We start from the raw sequence: 18,954 nt of genomic DNA on the forward strand, positions 1-18,954 counted from the left end.
AGTAAAAAAACCAACCTGACCCCCCCCCTCTCTCTATATATATATGTATGTATGTATGTATCTATGTTTCACAAACTGTTAATGACCGTATGTGGTTTTTGCTATGTGTAACCGATATGTTTCAATGTCATTTATTTTTCTTTATATTTTAAAGGGTCAAACTGTTAAGCTGACAGATTGTTACATATCAAAATGTTTTAATAGCACCAAACTGTGTTGATTTTTCTTGCAAATTACCAATGTTTATAAAATCAGTAATACTTTGTTTTTTTCCCCCTTAGGTTACTGGGACTGCCCAGATCTAAAGTGCTGTATGCTTACAACCCTAGTAGGGATAGAGAAGTTGTAGTGAATTCAGTGTTTACAGCTACTAGACATTTTCATGTGTCTCCTGTTCATCGCAGGGTGAGTGTTGATGTACTCTTGGAAACTATGCAGTGGCGGAGTGCCAATGCTTCATGTTTATTTTGGCTTAAAGTTTTTGTTCTGTGTTCTTTTTCCATGCTACCCCCAACTCATTCTTTCTCTGTGTTTGCTAGCTTACATTTTTGTTTCACTTATACCTGGATAGATAAGGGAGGGAAATCCAAACTCCTACAATAAGAGAGGCTCATTTTAAGATGGCTCAGAAAGGAAAGAATTCGTTATTGTTAAGATGGTTTGTTAAATCCCACTCTACTGTATGTACCATAGTGCTTCTGTGGAGTTCAGTAGTTCAAAGGCCTGAAGCTGTTTATAGCCTTGGATTCTCAATCTCTTGAGTATAGTCCTGCATGTTCCTTATAAAGCAGATTTACAATACAATGGTTTTTTTTAAAGATTTTGGATTGCAGTTATAAAAATAACAAACTTCAGGACAATTGTTTAATTAAAACTCTCTTTGTGAAACTTAAGAACATCTGAAGTATGTAAAAAGTACACTGCGGTGCTCAAGTTGACAAAGCCCAGATTTCACCCTCTTCTGGTGTGCTGGTATTTTTTCCCCCATTTGCTTATATCCAATCACCATTTTGACTAGGGCTGAATGAATGGTTCAGCAAACAAGCTTGAACGTGGCTCACATAAATGGGGAAGAGTTAGGATTTTCCAGACATAAACTTGATTCTGTTTTTATGAGTTAGGCTCAGATTTGGTTGCCAAACTGTATGCCCAACCTTAACTGTGACTCAGTTCATTAAGCATCATATAGCTCATGCATTGGTTCACTTCACTGTGTACTGAACTACAGAGAACCGATTGTTGGGCTGAAACGTTTTTGGACATCGGTATTGTGTAGGTGGACAAGCTTTTAGAGCTTTCTGTTAAGTGTCGTCCTGACCATTTGATATCCTAAAAATTCTGGGCTCAACATTGCACATTGCTGAGTGCTCTCAGTTCTTGTCTTTATTGGGAGTTGAGTGTGCTCAGTACCTGGCGGGATGGGGCCCTGCATTTGTGGGGTTCATGCATCTGGATTCATATATAGAAAGGTCTGATGATAAATGATGTCAAAGGGAAGGAGCTGCAATTAGCTGTATTGAGCAGCAGGCTTTTATGTTGTCTCTTTAGGTGATTCCAGCAATGGGAAAAATTTCTTTCAGAGTCCTCTTTCTGCCAACAGAGGAAGGCAATATTGAAAGTTCATTATTTATAAATACCTCATCTCATGGAGTACTTTCATATCAGGTAACTTTTCAATTGACTCGTGCTTCAAAAATGACCTCTAAAGACATTAACTTAAAAATCTAACTTTGAAAATATGTTGAATTCCTGACATAACCAGGATAAAGGGAGCAAAGTTTGCCGTTGACTAAGACCCTGGTCCTACAAACATTTATGTATGCCCTTAATGTTACTATCATTACTGGGACTAACTCATGGTAATCCAGTTAAACTCATGTGTGTTTTGTAGGATTGGGGTCTATGTCCACCTGCCACAAATAGCTGCTTCTACACCATGTGCCAGCATAGCATGCACTATGCTGGGATGTAACATGCATTAGAAGTGTTTAGGAAACAAACTTACTGAGTCTTGTGTAGGTGGTCTTCGAGTGCTGGGGTTCTTTTGTGGATAGATGCAGTGGAGTCTCACAGGGTGGAAGGGGTAAGTTGTAGCAGTTTTAGGCTTCTTGAAAAATAAAACAAAAGGGTAAGTGATGGCTGGTGACCTGAAGATTCCTCTTATTCTGGTTACCTGAAGAATTCACCACGTATTTCTTGAGTTATTTGACATTAAAATATTTTAAAGGGGATGTTACATATTTGCTGTTTTTTTCCTGCACTTTGATTAATTTTTAAATTCATTTCCTCCATTATTTAAAAAAATAACACCAACTTAAACCACATTGCCCACTCCCTCATCCTGAGACTGCTATAGGAAAAAAATCTCAAAATGAGATGTAGGTCAACTAACTTGAAAAATATACCTGATAATGCACACTATTGGTGTGTGACATTGGGAGAGGCTCAGAAATGTGGCTGGGATATTTTTAGGGAAGCTAGAAGAACAATCTACTATATGCTGATTTATCATCTCATTTTTATGTCCAGCTTCTCTTCTCTTTCATTTGGCTTGTTGCTCTTCATACATCTCATTTCACCTTGTCCTTTTGTGGACAAGTTTTAGGAAGGTGTTTTATAAAATGGTCAGTCATTTCACTCACCACTGAGGCTGAATGTATTAAACCAAATTAATTCCTGGTTGTAATGTACAAATTTCAACGGAGCTACTAACTTACAGCAAGATTTTACTAGTCTGCAAAGATTTTTACAGCAGTCATCTTTAATAGAATAAAGTAAGAGCTTTAACTACAACAGGGCCACAAACTCTAGGGTAGGCATAACTTCTGTGGTGCAGGAGGCAGCATGATGCACTGTGACAGCATAAAGGATATAAAACACATTTGATGTTTCTATACCGTATTTATATTTCAGTGAGTATGTAAAAAAAATTTTTTTTTAAATGTTCCTTGTGGAAAATTCACTGCTGTGATTTTGAGTTATGGGAAAATGAGGGCGAGTATACTTTTTCACCTTAAAATAAAGCAAAGACCTCTCTTCGCACCAGTAAGCAAAATACATTCCAAAGTTAGCATGTGGCTCTTTCACTGAAAAAAGTTTTGGGGGTGAGGAATAAGAAAGCAATATAAGAGATTGAAAATTCACTTCTCAACATGTTCAGTGTGCAGCTAAGATTTTAGAAGAGACTAACGAACCCTCTGCCCTATCTGTGACATCACTGTGGGTGAGGAGAACTGCACATTTTGCCTTCATGTATGTGCCTTCATATGGTTCATGAAGGTTTTGGGGCTGCTGATGGGTTGGCACTGATGTACAGGCTGGATAAAGGAAACAGTAAATACCTTATTGAAACACAATCAGCAAAATCATCTTTAAATAAAACCTGCCTTAATATTAGGGGCAGAGGATTATCCCAGATGTGGAAAAATTCAACTCTTGCAGCTTTATGGTCCCCTCATGTTTTTATTCCATTCTGCATTTCTCTGCAGATTTTAAGCTTGTTTTAAAAAGTCTTATTCTGTTGTGAAGATACAACCATCATATGCAATGTGCTACTGATCTGTTAACGCAGCTTTGAAGAAAACTGTGTTCAGCCAAATAACAGTAGTCAAAGTATGAATTTACTCATTCCCCATGCCGTTTTTCTCAATGCTCTGTGAACAACAAAGCCTACATGGTACGTTTTAAAGGTGACATGGAATTTTTAAAACAAGTTCCCTCTTTTGCTTCTTTCTATGTAAAGAAGGCGTGAAATGTGTGTTCTCCCCAGACGTTCTTTTTGATAGAAAAGCTGTTGGCTGGAGGTGTCTGATATCATGGTGCAGTTCACAAGAATCATCAGCAGCATCCACATATATGATGTGTCTATTAAAATTGCCTGAAAGAGAATTTGTTTTTGTTTTTAATTGTTTGGAGACACTTATATGTTACATTGATGGGTGCCCTTTTATTAGGGATACATCATAATGTCTGAATGAATGAATGCACAAAGGGGGACCTGTAGTTACTTTTTAGAGTAGAACTCTCTGCACAAAACGCTGCATTACCTTTTGTTTTTAAAGTGTAATTTTAAAAACTAGTTGATTTCTTGGAGTCTTATTAGCAAAATGAAGTTTCATGGTTTGTGATAATTACTTAAATATCAAATGTTGGAATAATGTACTATTTTTACAACAGGTATTTGGAATGGGATCTCTGGGAACCTCTCCAGAAGATTCTAACAAGCAGCTAGTGAATACCTGTTTACTGCTTCCAAGTATCCAAAACATCCAGATTTCACCAACACTGGTACAGTATGCATTTTTTTTAAAACACAACATTAGTAAACTTAGAAATACAGGAACTTACATTTTTATTTTCAGGTATGCAAATAAAAACATATATTAAAAAAATCTTTACTTGTGTTACTAACATTAATTTTTTTCAAAAATTGACTTCAATTTGCATCACTCGAGTTTTTAAGATTTTTGCATTTCACGTTGTAGGAGGGTGAATCTTACTGGTCAATCTCACTTTCTCTCTCATTTTCTGGTTTCTTTGTAGTGGCACAGTAATGTTATGGTAGGAATTACAACATGGTCGGGAGGTAAAGTTTAAATGAAAAAATTGGCATGAACAGTTGTTTATATGGTTAACTTTGTATATATTTGTTTACAGCTTGATTAAACTTCTTTTTTAACCATGGTGCCTACAACTAGGGTGAAAGCTCCCCAGAATAGTTATTAATTTAAAGGTGACCTGCAGAGTTCAAAAAATTGTATTTGTGACCTTTTCTGCATGTTAATAATGTATAAAATAAGCCCATAGCGATTAAAAAAGTTATTGGCCTATTTGCCACTGCCTTGAATCTTGTGTAATCATTTGTGCCTACACAAAGTTTGAATAAAATGCTGCTGTATCAGATTGGTGACAGTTTATACATACACGCACACACACCATTTGCTTTGAAGGAGTTCAAGGCATTTGAGGGTCAGACCCATTGTCTCTTACTTTAGAGCTTGTGTACAGATGACAGTTATTCCAGAATAAAATGGTGTGAATTTAAAGCAGAATAGCTATTCCAGAAAAACTCCCATGTGTAGATACACCTCTAGCTCGATATAATGCTGTCCTCGGGAGCCAAAAAATCTTATCACGTTATAGGTAAAACCACGTTATATCGAACTTGCTTTGATCCACCGGAGTGCGCAGCCCTGCCCCCTCGGAGCACTGCTTTTCCGCGTTCTATCCAAATTCATGTTATATCGGGTCATGTTATATCGGGGTAGAGGTGTACTCTTATTCTGGAATCAGAATACCTTTTGCTGGTTTAGCGTAATCCATTTCCAAAGAGAGGAGAATGGGAGTAGCTGTCAAGAGGCACAGCAGCTATGGAGGGAAGGGGAGACTCCCAGGGAGGAAGGTGAAAAGGAAAGTCAGCAGAAACCTATAGCCAGGGTGGGTAGAAGGGAGAAGGTGATCAGCAGCTTCCTGGGGAAGAGGCATGACAGTTTGGGCATTAATAAAGTTTTGCCTTTTTTTTTATTAACTATACTTCATCCCACATTTTAAAGCAAATCTGTATTTTTAATATGAAAAAACACAGAACCCAACCCTTCTCTAGTTTAAAAATGTGGCTTTCCTTCTGTGGTTTGTTTGTGCCTGTGACTTTTTCTTCTGGACTTTCAGTCTTCTGATTTGGGCAGGACCCTTCTGAATTTCGGGAGTGAGTCCACCCCATTCTCAGTTTCACTTTAAATAGTGAATGTATGTGCAGGGTTTGGTAGCTGTGGGATTCAACTCCCTCTGCTTACTTCAGACATAGTGAGCCAAGTCCACTAAAAAAAATAGATAGAGATATACCTATCTCATAGAATTGGAAGGGACCTTGCAAGGTCATCAAGTCCAGCCCCCTGCCTTCACTAGCAGGACCAAGTACTGATTTTTGCCCCAGATCCCTAAATGGCCCCCTCAAGGATTGAACTCATAACCCTGGGTTTAGCAGGCCAATGCTCAAACCCCTGAGTTATCCCTCCTGGACACTATGCTGTCTTGGGTTTGTCATATTACATCTTGCACCCTTCTCCCCACCCCCCAGTTTACACATAGTGTGGGTATTTTTAGGGAGTTTTTTGGAATTTCACAGTAGTCAAAGCAGCATACGCAGCTTAAACTTCTCTAACAAGTCCCAAAATAATCTGAGGCCTTACAGCTTCTTCTTCCTTAGGAATTATTTCAGGCTATGTAGATGTCCATCTATAAAAAAGGGAAATAAGGACAACCTGGGGAATTATAGACCAATCAGCTTAATTTCAGTACCTGGAAAGATAATGGAGCAAATAATTAAGAAATCAGTTTGCAAACACCTAGAAGATAATAAGGTGATAAGTAACAGTCAGCATGGATTTGTCAAGAACAAATAGTGTCAAACCAACCTAATTCTTTCTTTGAAGGGTAACAAGCCGTGTTTGTGTGGGTGGGGGGAGGGAAGTGGTATATCTTGACTTTAGTAAGGCTTTTGATGCCGTCTCATATGACCATCTCATAAACAAACGAGAGAAATACAACCTAGATAGAGCTACTATAAGGTGGGTGCATAACTGTTGGAAAACCGTTCCCAGAGAGTAGTTCTCAATGGTTCATAGTTAAGCTGGAAGGGCATAATGAGTGGGGTCCCGCAGGGATCAGTTCTGGGTCCAGTTCTGTTCAGTATCTTCATCAGTGATTTAGATAATGGCATAGAGAGTACACTTACAAAGTTTGCAGATGATGCCAAGCTGTGAGGGATTGTAAGTGCTTTGGGGGGAATAAGATTAAAATTCAAAATGATCTGGACAAACTGGAGAAATGGTCTGAAGAAAATAGGATGCAATTCAATAAAAGACAAATGCAAAGTACTCCACTTAGGAAGGAATGATCAGTTGCACACATACAAAATGGGAAATGACTGCCTAGGAAGGAGTACTGTATAAAGGGATCTGGGAGTAGGGTGACCAGACAGCAAGTGTGAAAAATCGGGACGGGGGTGGGAGGTAATAGGACCCTATATAAGAAAAAGACCCAATAATCGGGACTGTCCCTATAAAATCAGGACATCTGGTCACCCTATCTGGGAGTCATAGTGGATCACAAGCTAAATACGAGTGAACAGTGTAACACTGTTGCCAAAAAGCAAATATCATTCTGGGATGTGCCTAGGAGCTGCAGGGACACGGAGCAGGGTAGGAAGCCCTGCCAATCCTCTCCCCCCCCCCCCCCCCCCCCACAGTACCACCTCGGCCCGGTCCCCCACTACCAGCGGTGCCCCTGGACCTCCTCCCTCCCCCCCAAGCACCCCGGACCCCGCCCAAGTTTTAGTCAGGGCAGGTATTTTTCATAAAAAGTCATGGACAGGTCACAGGCCCGTGAATTTTTGTTTACGGCCAGTGACCTGTCCATGACTTTTACTAAAAATACCCATGACTAAAATATAGCCTTAATCATTGTGACTGGTACAGTCTGTTAACATGACTTTGGATAAAACAGGGAGTGTCTGTGTGTGTGTGGGGGGGGGGGGAGAGGGTATGATAGCTCTTTAGGAATAGGAAACTAGGGATTTAAGACAGAGGAAATCCTGGAGGAAAATCCCAGTTGAAGCCAAGATCACAGAGGAGGCTTATTGTATATTATTGTTTTATTTACTATTAAAGCTAAACTCCTGGGAGGGAGGGAGTTTGAATAGTACAACCCTGATCCAACAAGCACACCTATTATGTGCAAATGTTTACAGAATCAGTCTAATTGAGGCCCTATCTAGGCTAGATTGTGGACATAGAGGGAAATTGCACTCAATTTCCACACAACCCTTCTGGTGCTGGTTGAAAAATATTTTGAAAACAGTCCAGCCAACAGTCTGTGATGTTTTCTCTGTTTGGATGGGTAAAAATAAGCTTCACTGATGATGATTATTACTCAGAACCACCAGACTGTTTTTTTGTTTGTTTTTAATGAATTATCAGAGTGTAATAATATAAAGTAGAATCCTTGAACTTTTATGGCTGGAAAGGGAACCTACTAGGTCAGTTGGTCCAAGCTCTTGCTCTTTCTTTAAAGGTTTCTGTCTCTGTACGATCTCTACTTGGTGTGAACCAAGAAGTGACTTGAAGATTTGTAGTAATTTTGACTCTTACTCAGTCAAATCTGTTCTTTTCTCCCTTTGAAAATTAGCATTCTTCCTCTATTCCCACCCTGCACACCTCTCCCTCTACCCCCCTACCCGCTTTCCCATTAATCTTGCCATTAAAAATGTCTTTTTTAGTAAACTGAGGTTTTTGTTGGAAATTATCTTTATCATCAAACCAATTGCTTCTTGCTTCTAGGACAATTTTTACCTTTTTTTGTATCTACTATCCCTGTATGTTCAGTACAATATTCAGAGCAAAACAAAACGTCCATAATAGCAAACTATATAATCAAACATTCATAATTGCTCCTTTTGCCCATAGTAATTAATGAGGTGAAATAGTCTCTAGTTATATTTTTACAAACTGATGGGAAGCTTAGAATATCCAAAATATACCAGTGTATAATGGCCCTGTATTAAAGACCAGGTTGATTTTAATATTTGTGTTTGCATGCATGTGTGTTAGAGCTGAATGGAGAATGGTAATTCTGTTTCATGGAAGATTTCAAGATTTGATTTCTTTTCAATTCAGAAAGCAAACCAAAAGTTTTTCAGAATTCTTCATGAAAGGGAATTACCATTTTCCACCCAGTCCTACTGGAAGTACTAACTCGGAGGCCCCTCGTCTGGCAAGCTGCCCATGAGCCCAGGCTGCTGAAGAGCTGTAAGCCTAAGAGCTTGGGAGCCAGGACTCCCAGGGCTTTGCAGCAGCCCATCATGTGTGTTGCTCAGGAGCCAGGCAGGTAGGAGCAGGCAAGAGCAGAATTTTGTCAAAATTGAAGCATATCCACAGAACCTTTCAGTTTTGGCAAATCCTGATGAAAAACCATTGAGCTGAAATTGTGTGTGTGTGTGTGTGTGTGTGTGTGTGTGTGTGTGTGTGTGTGTGTGTGTGTGTGTGTGTGTGTGTGTGTGAAAATGGTTCCATTATTCCTGTCACACAGGGCTCATTCTAGATTTTTCTTTGTTATGGGTCTTTGCTTTTTCATTTTGCTTCTTATGAGAACAAGGCACTGTATAATTTCACATTCTGCTATGATTCATATGCCATAGCAGTTTTCTGTGTTATAGGACAGAATACTTACACAATCAAGAAAGGAAGATGAAGGTGGTGAAGCTTTTTTTCATGGAAGTGTAGTGTACTGATTCTAAGATTCCTTATTTTGTCCTCTCTTCTGTGATGTATGCATCCTGTCAATTACGTAAGACACTTGGCTTGACAGGCAATATATATTGTCTGTCATAGCACAATGAAGAACCCTTTTCTTTTCTGAAGTTACCTTTGCACATTTAAAAAAATCCCTATAGACAGCAGATGAACATAAAATACAGCTGTGTTTTGGAATTTTTCTTTCCTTTCTTTTTTTTTTAGTAGCTTCACTCTTTTAAAATACCAAATTATAGCATTCAGGGCATGCAAAACAAAACCATTATGATTGGGATTGGTTAACTGGTGCACCAAATTGGCTACTTGACTACTGCGCTCCTAGCAATTGTGGGCAACAAAAGGAAGGCAGGAAACCCCTGATCTAAGGCATTTAAAATCTAGACTGGACAGAGTGCAATTCAGAAATGTAGTAATCACTATAAAAGTTGGGGGAATAGAACTCCGTTGACAGGTCATTAGGACCCAAAATCTGGGACAAAATAAATCATCTTGTGAATCCTACTCTTATTAAGGATAAAATTTTCTCAAAGCATGTAGGGCTTTCATAAGGCTTGCCTCATCACCTAATCTCTGATTTAAGGGTTTAGGATAAACTTCATCCTATAAGAAGTTGTTAAATCACATTTGATACATAAGGGGGAGGAGACATGAGAAATGAAACATGACAGGAGAAGCCTCCAAAATAGCAGTGAGGGCCAAACTGAGAAGTATACGACTAGGAGACAGAATAGCCTTTACTCGAAGTAGAGAGAGAAGTGGTTCAGACAAAGCTATAGAAAAACTTGACTCAGAGTATTACATTTAGTTGACCTTTATCTGGAGAAAATCTGAAGAGCCTTAACTGACCAAGCACTTTAAGCAAAAGAAAAGAATGCATAAAGTAGTGGTGTATAGGCTAGTGAAAAAAAATATATAGTTCTTTCCAGGAAGGTTCAGAAGGGAAATCTAAGTTGGATAAGGTTTATCAGACCAATTAGCTGACTTGTAAGTGGTCTGCTTACATAAACCCATTTTCTTGTTGAAACTCCACTGCCAGTAATAGCTGTGGAAGGTTAATTCATGATGCACATATTGGATTTAAGAGCTTGATCTACTTGCATAATTTGATTAGGACAAAATAAAGGTGAAATTGCAAAAAGAGGTGAATTGGTTGAGACTCCCATTCCTCAATAATGCTGTGCTAAAAAAGGAGTTTTTTTAAATTGTTTTTTAAATTATGTGATTAACCTTTGGAGGTGTTAGAACTCCCCCTTGTGGGATTCTGCAATATTTGCTATATAAACTGAGTGAATACCAAATAAATCATGTTGACTTTTTGTTTTGTTGTGCTCTTATGCAATCACACATCACATTATAGAAGAAGCATTATGCATGTGGTGAATTTACTGTGTGATAAAACCACCACCACCTTATCTGTAGAAAAAGGCTTCAAAGTGACTCCTCCTGATTGTATTTCTTTCAGGATTTTAAATGCATGTCTCTTCCCTGAGCAAATAATGGAATGGATTTCCTGTGAGGTTTTTATACAAAAGCTCATCAGAGATAAAAATATGCATTAGGGTATGGCACCTTTTAACATTTCTTTCACAGTTCTGCCTCTTTCAACTTCAAATGATTTCAGTTTTTTTTAAAGGAAAAGATTGAGTAGATTACACTGGCTCTTGCATCTTTGGAGACCTTGATTCAAATTTGAGTGAGGTCACAAATGAAAAATTGACTGTGATCTTAAATTAGTCCCCAAACCATCATGTAATTTGGCATAATTGACAATCACTGATAAGGAGAAGCACAGAATTATTATGGATTGTTGGTATGACATACTATGTATGACAATATTTCACATAGCTTGCATGCATTATGTCTGGCTAAGTTTAGACAGTGCTACTGCATGAACATTTTATAAGCTGGCAAAATAAACACATTCATTTTTTTTCTTTCAAATTAATAAAAAGATGAAGCAACAGAAAATAATTTCTCTGTTTTGTGTTGTTTTATTTCTTTGTTTTGGTGTGAGGCCTGAACATCAAGGCTGCATCCAGGAAATCTTACCACAAATTTAGCCTACCAGCAGTTTTTTAAATATGTTTTTCAAAGAAAATATACAGGAAAACAAGGAAGGAAGCTTTTATTGTATGTAAAAAAAGGCATTATAGGAGAAAATCAAGTAGGAGCTTAAGATTTATAAGAGTCCATCATATGTTGCTACTGTATAAAATGTTTAATAATAATTTGACATGGAAGTAGGAGTGGAAATGATACTGTTTCTCGTTGAGCAGTGATATTGGCTGCCATATTACCCTAAAATAATAGTCAAATTAAAAAACAACAACATTTTTTAAACTGATCTCCTTGCTGTCAGGGATTACATTTTATTGAAATTGAAAGAATTAACAACATTGCCATTTGTTTTTCGCTATTTTGTTTGCCTTTTGCATTTCCTTCAGCTAGTACAATGAAAATAACGAAGTCAACTTCACATTCATTTATAGTCAGCTTTCACTGGGAGGTTCTCAGTGATGCAATGTTTGGGTGGCATATATTGCACAAAAACATGTATCTAAAGCCAGTGATTTGGATTTATGGATTTTAAAAACAAATGAAAATGTTAGATTTTGTGTAAAAGCTTGGCTTTCAAAAGCCTTCATATTAGAGAAAAAACACTGTATCTTTTGGAATCTCAATAGAAATGTAATGGGAATAGTTTTTATTGGCCTTACAAAATGTAAACTTTGGGCCAAATTTGACTGGATATAATCTGTTAAATCAAACACTTTGAACTGTTGTCTTAATTTTTCCTTTTCTAGGCAGAAACTACGAATGCCAGTCTCTTACAAGTTCATCTTGAATGCAGTTTACATAACAATATGTGCCAACAACTTAAGGTATGACATGTACATTTCATTTTAATGGAACACTGACCAGGGTTTTAGGTTTAAAAATTAGGGCTGTCAATTAATTGCAGTTAACTCATGTGATTAACTCAAAAAAAATTAATCGTAGTTTTAATCGCACTACTAAACAATAAAATACTAATTGAAATTTATTCAATATTTTGGGTGTTTTTCTACATTGTTAAATATATTGATTTCAATTACAACACAGACTGCAAAGTGTATAGTGCTCACTTTATATTATTTTTATTACAAATATTTGCACTGTAAAAATAAAAAACAAAAATAGTACTTTTCAGTTCACTTCATAAATGTACCATAGTGCAATCTCTTTATCATGAAAGTGCAATTTACAACTGGAGATTTTTTTTTCTTTGTTACATAACTGCACTCAAAAACAAAACCATGTAAAACTTTAGTCCACTCAGTCCTACTTCTTATTCAGCCAATTGCTAAGAGAAACAAGTTCGTTTACATTGACAGGGGATAATGCTGCCCACTTCTTATTTACAATGTCACCTGAAAGTGAGAACAGACGTTTGCATGGCACTTTTGTAGCTGGCATTGCAAAGTATTGTCAAGCGATTAAAAAAATTAATCACGATTAATCACACTGTTAAACAATAATAGAATACTATTTATATAAATATTTTGGATGTTTTCCACTTCTGTCTTTTGGAATCTCAAGGCTGTGAGACGTCTGGGATCCAGATTGCTTCTCTTACCTTATACCTCACCATACTATTTAAGGTCAGCTGAGTGCTCTTTCTCTCAGTCCCTGAACTTGGACATTCTTTGTTGCACATCTGAAGGTTCCCCACCTTTGGAATTCATTCCGCTAGTCTGTTTATAGTGCGCCTTATTCAGAGTGAAGGATTTTACAAATGAAAATGTTTTACAGTCCCTAAGGCCAGACCTTCCAGTTGAAACTACTGTTACATTGGGATTCTTTTGAGGCTTAATCCTTAGTGTCGTTTTAATGTTTATTATTATTTATCACTTGTATCACTATGGCACCTCAGAGTCCAAGTCATTGACCAGGACCCCATTGTGCTATGCTTTGGTTTTACTTTTTTGTGTAGGGGTGTGTGTGTGTGAACTGAGTGTTTGCAGAATGCGTCCTGGAGACTGCAGCTTTCTGTTTATCCAGAAAGAGGCGCAACGTTGCCAGGGAAGGCTTCCCCATGTTGCCCCCAGAAAGTCCCTGTTTGAGTGGAATTTGCTCTCTGTACCTGTGCAGTCCTCTGCCTCTACTGAGAATTCCATCAAAGTTCTAATTACTGCCCCGGGATTGGTACCTTTGTGATGCACATAGAACATTTGTCCATTAGAAATTGGCTGAGACCATCAATTCAGTATGTTCTATTCAAATCAGATTATTTTATGAAATTTCCCCTCCTTTTTTCCACCACCTTTCCCCCTCATTTATATCACTCCAGAGTTGCTGTTTTATGTCTGACGATCCAGTGCTGCTAAAAATGAGCTTAGTACTAAGAATGGAAAACTCCCAACAGGAATTTGTGGATCACAGACAGTATTTACTGGAGAATCTTTTTGTAGTTTATGTAGCAATGGACAAAACTGAGACCTCAGGTAAGTCCAAGACATGACTGTTAATTTTAATAGAAATTGCTTTTATATACACTTCAGAATCTAGTATTCAAAAATATATTGATCTCAGTGACATCCTCTTTATTTTGCTGTTTAATGAGAAGGCCAGATTACTGAAGTGAAACTGTTTGACATTTTGTGTTTAATGCAGAATTACTGTGGTGGTGTTTCTTAATGAAAGAGGTAGCAAGCATCTGCAGTTGTAAACTACATTTGTTACATTCTTTACTTTTTCCCTTAAGATTTCTGTATGGAACAGAAACATCCTTTTCTTAGGTGTCTGTTTAAATAGTACAAAATGTGTGGTAGTGATGATTGCTTTTGTTTCCACCTTTCAGCAAAAGTGCAATTGATGAAAATTGTAGTATTCTAATTTCCAAGGAATTAGATTAACAGAACTAGACCTGCAAAGAAATCAGGATCTAGAAAGAGCAGGCATTGTGGAAATTACTGTAATAATATAATACAAAGGATCTTCGTATCATCATTTTTGGAGGCTAGAATTCCACATGCGAAGTAACCATCTACTTAAACTTTTTGTATCATACGTTTGTTGGGTAAATAGATAATTTTTCTCCAAATCCAAGGGATGAGATATCTTTGATTTTTAATTATTTATAGCACACCATTACCTTTATAATTGTTTAGATTTTTTGGAACAAAAATATTGTTTTCTGCCAATTGTACTGTCTGGTAGAAGAAAAAATGACTCATCAAAACAGATAAATGATTCAATTATCATTTTTACCACATTTCAAGGTCTGGGTGCAAAACACATTTATCGTTCTTCCAGAGCCTGCTATGTAGTTGAAAGGGTTGGTAATTGACTGGAGTGATATTTACATTTGACTGATGGAGCTGATATGTCCGCAGTAAATCTGTTTTCCCTCATATCTGAGATAGCAGTGTTTTGTTGCACTGAGTTGTGGAAGCATATTTATTCTTACACTTGTGGATAAATGTTCACATCTGTCATGTCCAGGGGTATGGCTGTAACATCCTTTTTAATGGATTCAGGTGATAGAAGAGCATTTTTAAAAAAGCTATATACTTCCTCAGTATAATGCAAATCATAAATCCCTATACACTAGGGTAAAGGCCTGTCATAATTCCTTTATGATGCTGGCAGTGGGAAGTTATAGATCTTTTGCCTTGATGGTCCTGTGGGCAGCTTTTCAACTTCAGATAATAATGTTTGTTAATTTTCTTTATGTTGATGTGCTTAAGTTAGAGAGACTTGGAGTCTGCATCTCTTCTCGCTACACCAATGTAAATCGAGAGTAACTGTGTTGAAGTCAGTAAGCCAGATCATGTGTTCTGTGGGCTTGCAAATTTGGGGTGTATGTGCTTGTATGTGTGTGTGCAAGGGAGGCTTTAGAGCACATTTGTGAATCCCTGATTTTGGGATTACTTTGGCCCCTACAGTAATTTAGTGCAGTTTTAGCCACACCCTTCTCTGGCAGCCATACTTCCTATTGTTGGATGATCTATTGATTTTGGATGAATTATTTTGATTACTTAGGAATTTCCAGTTAGCACTTTGAGACTTGGTAGGTTCTTGTCCCAAGATCATGCCCACTATTTATTAAAATTACTGTTCAGTTGGGAACCCCAATGTGCATGGTTACAACATTCATACATTGGAAGAACCTTTTGTGTTTGTAAGTTTTATTAACATAGTGAAAAAAGTTACAAACATTCCAGCCCAGCAAGGTGGATAGAGATAATTCAGAATGTGTCTCTGAGCATTCATGTACTCACACCGTCCCTTGCAAAAGAACCTGAAGTGTTTGTTATCATCCTCATCATCAGACTCACCATCACCGCCAGTGGTCACCACCCTGGGGTCTCCCAAGAGTTATATCTCCCACACAGGCCGAGATGCAACTTTTATAATGTGTTACACTGCCACTATGCCTAATGCATATTCACAGTAGAGTTTTTTCCTCTTTTTCTTATTTGTATTTCCTCACCCTACTAATGTTGGGGTGCCTTTCTCCCTTAGGTTACTAGCTTATTTATCTCAAGCTTGTTAATTACCATGGTACTCTTGTGGTCAGACCTCTGCTGATGTACCTAACTTAAAATATCCCAAGCTGATATAAATTGGCATCTTGTGGTTACCTGTCAGCCGTTTAGTTATTACTACATTTTGTCCTGTCTCTTTTATAATCTAGGGTTACTCCTAGATAACTGCGTATGCGAAGGCTTTTGAGCCTTATGCTTTGTTACCTAAGCTATTGTTTTACAGGCCTTGTAATGGTTCTGCCTTAACTTATACCCCTGTCTTACTTGACAAATACCTATCCCTATGGGCTACACTATACCATGGCCTGGAAAAAGGGAGGCTATGCTGGCTCTGTGGATAGGGCTGTGTGCCAGCTGGGGATTTAGGAGCTGGTGGCAATGCCAGCTTTCCAGCCGATTTTTGCCACCATAATTAGGGCCAAAGATATGGCAAGGTGGATTTACACCAGCATAACATGGCATGAGAGGAGAGTCAGGCCCAATGTGTGATTAACTTTTAATTTTTACAAGACACATATTTTCACATAGAATAATTCTATCTCCTAATTTTCATTTGAATATGTTAGATATTGTTTCTCATATTAATGTCTGACAAAGCAGTGGTACTTTGATCTTTGGTACTTATCTGGATGTTCATTTTTTTGGACAGATGATTCCACAGTAAACATGTATGTATTGCATTCAGGGAACAACGTTTTACATATACAGGTAATTATGTTCTTCATGCAATCATATTCGGAGGTATTGAATTTAATTAGGATATTAACTAGCTTGACTACTTACTTTCTGCTGTCGCCAAATAGCACACTTCTTTATTTTAAGATGCATTTAACACATTTAAGTTTGTATATATGTCCAATAGAATTTGTAGATTGTGAGCTACAGCTCAGATAATGATTTTTAATGTGCCCATTAACCTAAATAAATCCACATAACTATTTATCACATATGATAAACGACAGTTCCTTCTAAGTTTGTCATGAAGACGAATTAAACAAATACTAAAAATATAGTAACAGTAATCGTGCTACAGGGATTGGTAATATATCGTTTTAATGCAGGACATACAGCGTTTCTCACAAAAAGATACATCATCTGTGCAGTTTGAGCCAACACAACTTCCTTCTTCAACCACAAATTTTACAAAAGTTGCTTCCATTGTTTGTAAAGGTACAGTATGTATATTTTGTGTGTATAATATGATTACATGAGGTACATATTTACCTTATAAGATACTCAGAAAAGGATCAAGACCAACTTGTCTGTGCAACTTTGCTTTCTTAAAACATACTGGGCTAGGACGAGGAAGAATTCTTTGTACTTATTTTGTTTCCATCCTATTTCGTATCATTCTGTCACTTTCACACACATGCGCTTCCCCCCCCCCCCCCCCCCCCCCCGATCTTAGATTCAGTAAAGGCCATATTAACAGGAAGGGAAAGTGGGTGACTAATAAGATTGCCAGCATGTATTGAATGTACTTTTTAGGTTCCTTTTAATCATTTAGATGATTCTTTTTTTTTTTAATAGTACTTAAATAGTTTTTTTAAATACTTACTTAAATAGTACACTTTTGTGCTTGGGTGGTAAATTTTTATGGCAGTTTTTGTAAGGATGGTTTGAGAGAATTGCATGTTTGTGGAAGAGCTAGGGTTAACATTTAGAAGTTGCTGTTTCCAGCCAGTCCCATGCTCTTACCACTAGACCAGGGGCTGTGCCTCCCCAAACAGCCAGGTGTAGCCCAGCCCCTGCCCCCTTCTCCCCCCCTTGCTTCTCGCCCCTGAACTCCTGCCCCATCCAACCTCCCCCCGTTCCCTGATGTCCCCCGTCCCCCCGGACCCCTGCCCCATCCACCCCACCCCCGTTCCCTGTCCCCTGACCGCCCCCGGAACCCCCACCCGACTGCAGGGGAGGGGGAACAGCAGGGGAGGGGCCGGGGGCTAGCCTCTGGGGCCGGGGAGGAGGGTCCCGCGGGCCGTAGTTTGCCCACCTCTGCACTAGACCATGTCGATGATCTACTGCAGGGGTTCTCAGACTTCATTGCACCATGACCCCTTCTGACAACCACAATTACTATACGACCCCAGGAAGAAGGGACTGAAGCCTGAGCCCTGCCACTCAGGGCTGAAGCCCTCGAGGTTTGGCTTTGACCCCAGGTGGTGGGGCTCAGGCTTCAGCTTTGATCCTGGGCTCCAGCAAGTGTAATGCCAGCCCTGGCGACCTCATTAAAACAGGGTCGCAACCCACTTTGGGGTCCTGATCCACAGTTTGAGAACTGCTGAGCTACTGCATTATTACTGAAATTTTTATTTAGTTTCCCTGATTCGGATCACTGTTGTCATGCAAACTTTGTCACTGTTGTACTCAGTAGTGCCCTGCACATTTTTGTTATGCTTTCACCCTCCTGGTCAGTGCTTCCAAATTCTTTCCTCTGCTTCTTATAAAAACATGTGTTTTGGTTTGTCTGTCTGTTTGTTTTGGGAGTGGTGACGGGGACAACAAAATACATTTTCTCAAAGAGTTTACTTCATAATGAGTGTGGGACTCGTCCTTCTAAGAAAGAGAAGGCAAAGAAGGCGGTAGAGCAGTAGAGTGAGTTTTTTATTTTCCCAGGCATGCTTTTATTTATTGAGGGTAGCAGCTTGGTTCAGTAGCTAGAGTAGCGGACGGGGAGTCAGGAGACTTGAGCTCTGCCACTGACTCCCTGTTTGATCTTGGACAAATCAAGATTTTGGTCTGATTTTCTGAAGTGCTGAGCACCCATAAATCCTTTTTAAGTCGATACTCAGCACATCTGAAAATCAGAATATTAACGTTCACATCCCTTGATTTTGCCCTCTGTAAAGTAGAGCTGTTGAGACAGACTTTTCTTTGTAAGGGTCTTTGAAATCCTTACATGAAAAGCATTATTATTACAAAGATTTTATTCAAATATATATGTTTACTTTTCATTTATACAGCTGCATCATGTAACAATGAAAGCCATTATACTAGTGATGTGAAGATGAATCCATTAGAAGGCACCACAACACTAAAAGCATGTCTTTCCCATCCTGTGATGGAAGGGTAGGTTGATGGTGGGATTATTTTAGTCCAGGGGTAGACACGCAAGCTGA

At 38.4% G+C, this 18,954-nt stretch overlaps 1 protein-coding gene across 9 annotated transcripts in view; it reads left to right on the forward strand.

Annotated features, from left to right (window-relative positions):
• Positions 1 to 18,954, forward strand: part of TMEM131L (transmembrane 131 like) — a 116,044-nt gene that overhangs the window by 56,505 nt on the left and 40,585 nt on the right. For 6 of the 9 annotated variants that reach the window (XM_065596454.1, XM_065596456.1, XM_065596453.1 and 3 more), the window contains 8 exons: positions 282 to 405; positions 1,549 to 1,665; positions 4,177 to 4,287; positions 12,113 to 12,190; positions 13,639 to 13,792; positions 16,488 to 16,546; positions 16,900 to 17,008; positions 18,799 to 18,904. In XM_065596454.1, coding sequence (XP_065452526.1) covers positions 282 to 405; positions 1,549 to 1,665; positions 4,177 to 4,287; positions 12,113 to 12,190; positions 13,639 to 13,792; positions 16,488 to 16,546; positions 16,900 to 17,008; positions 18,799 to 18,904 — 858 coding nt within the window. The remainder of the gene's footprint in view (positions 1 to 281; positions 406 to 1,548; positions 1,666 to 4,176; positions 4,288 to 12,112; positions 12,191 to 13,638; positions 13,793 to 16,487; positions 16,547 to 16,899; positions 17,009 to 18,798; positions 18,905 to 18,954) is intronic. The other 3 variants (XM_065596457.1, XM_065596459.1, XM_065596458.1) reach the window with 1 other exon arrangement.

Source organism: Chrysemys picta, chromosome 5 (assembly GCF_011386835.1).
Source record: "Chrysemys picta bellii isolate R12L10 chromosome 5, ASM1138683v2, whole genome shotgun sequence".
NCBI lineage: Eukaryota > Metazoa > Chordata > Testudines > Emydidae > Chrysemys > Chrysemys picta.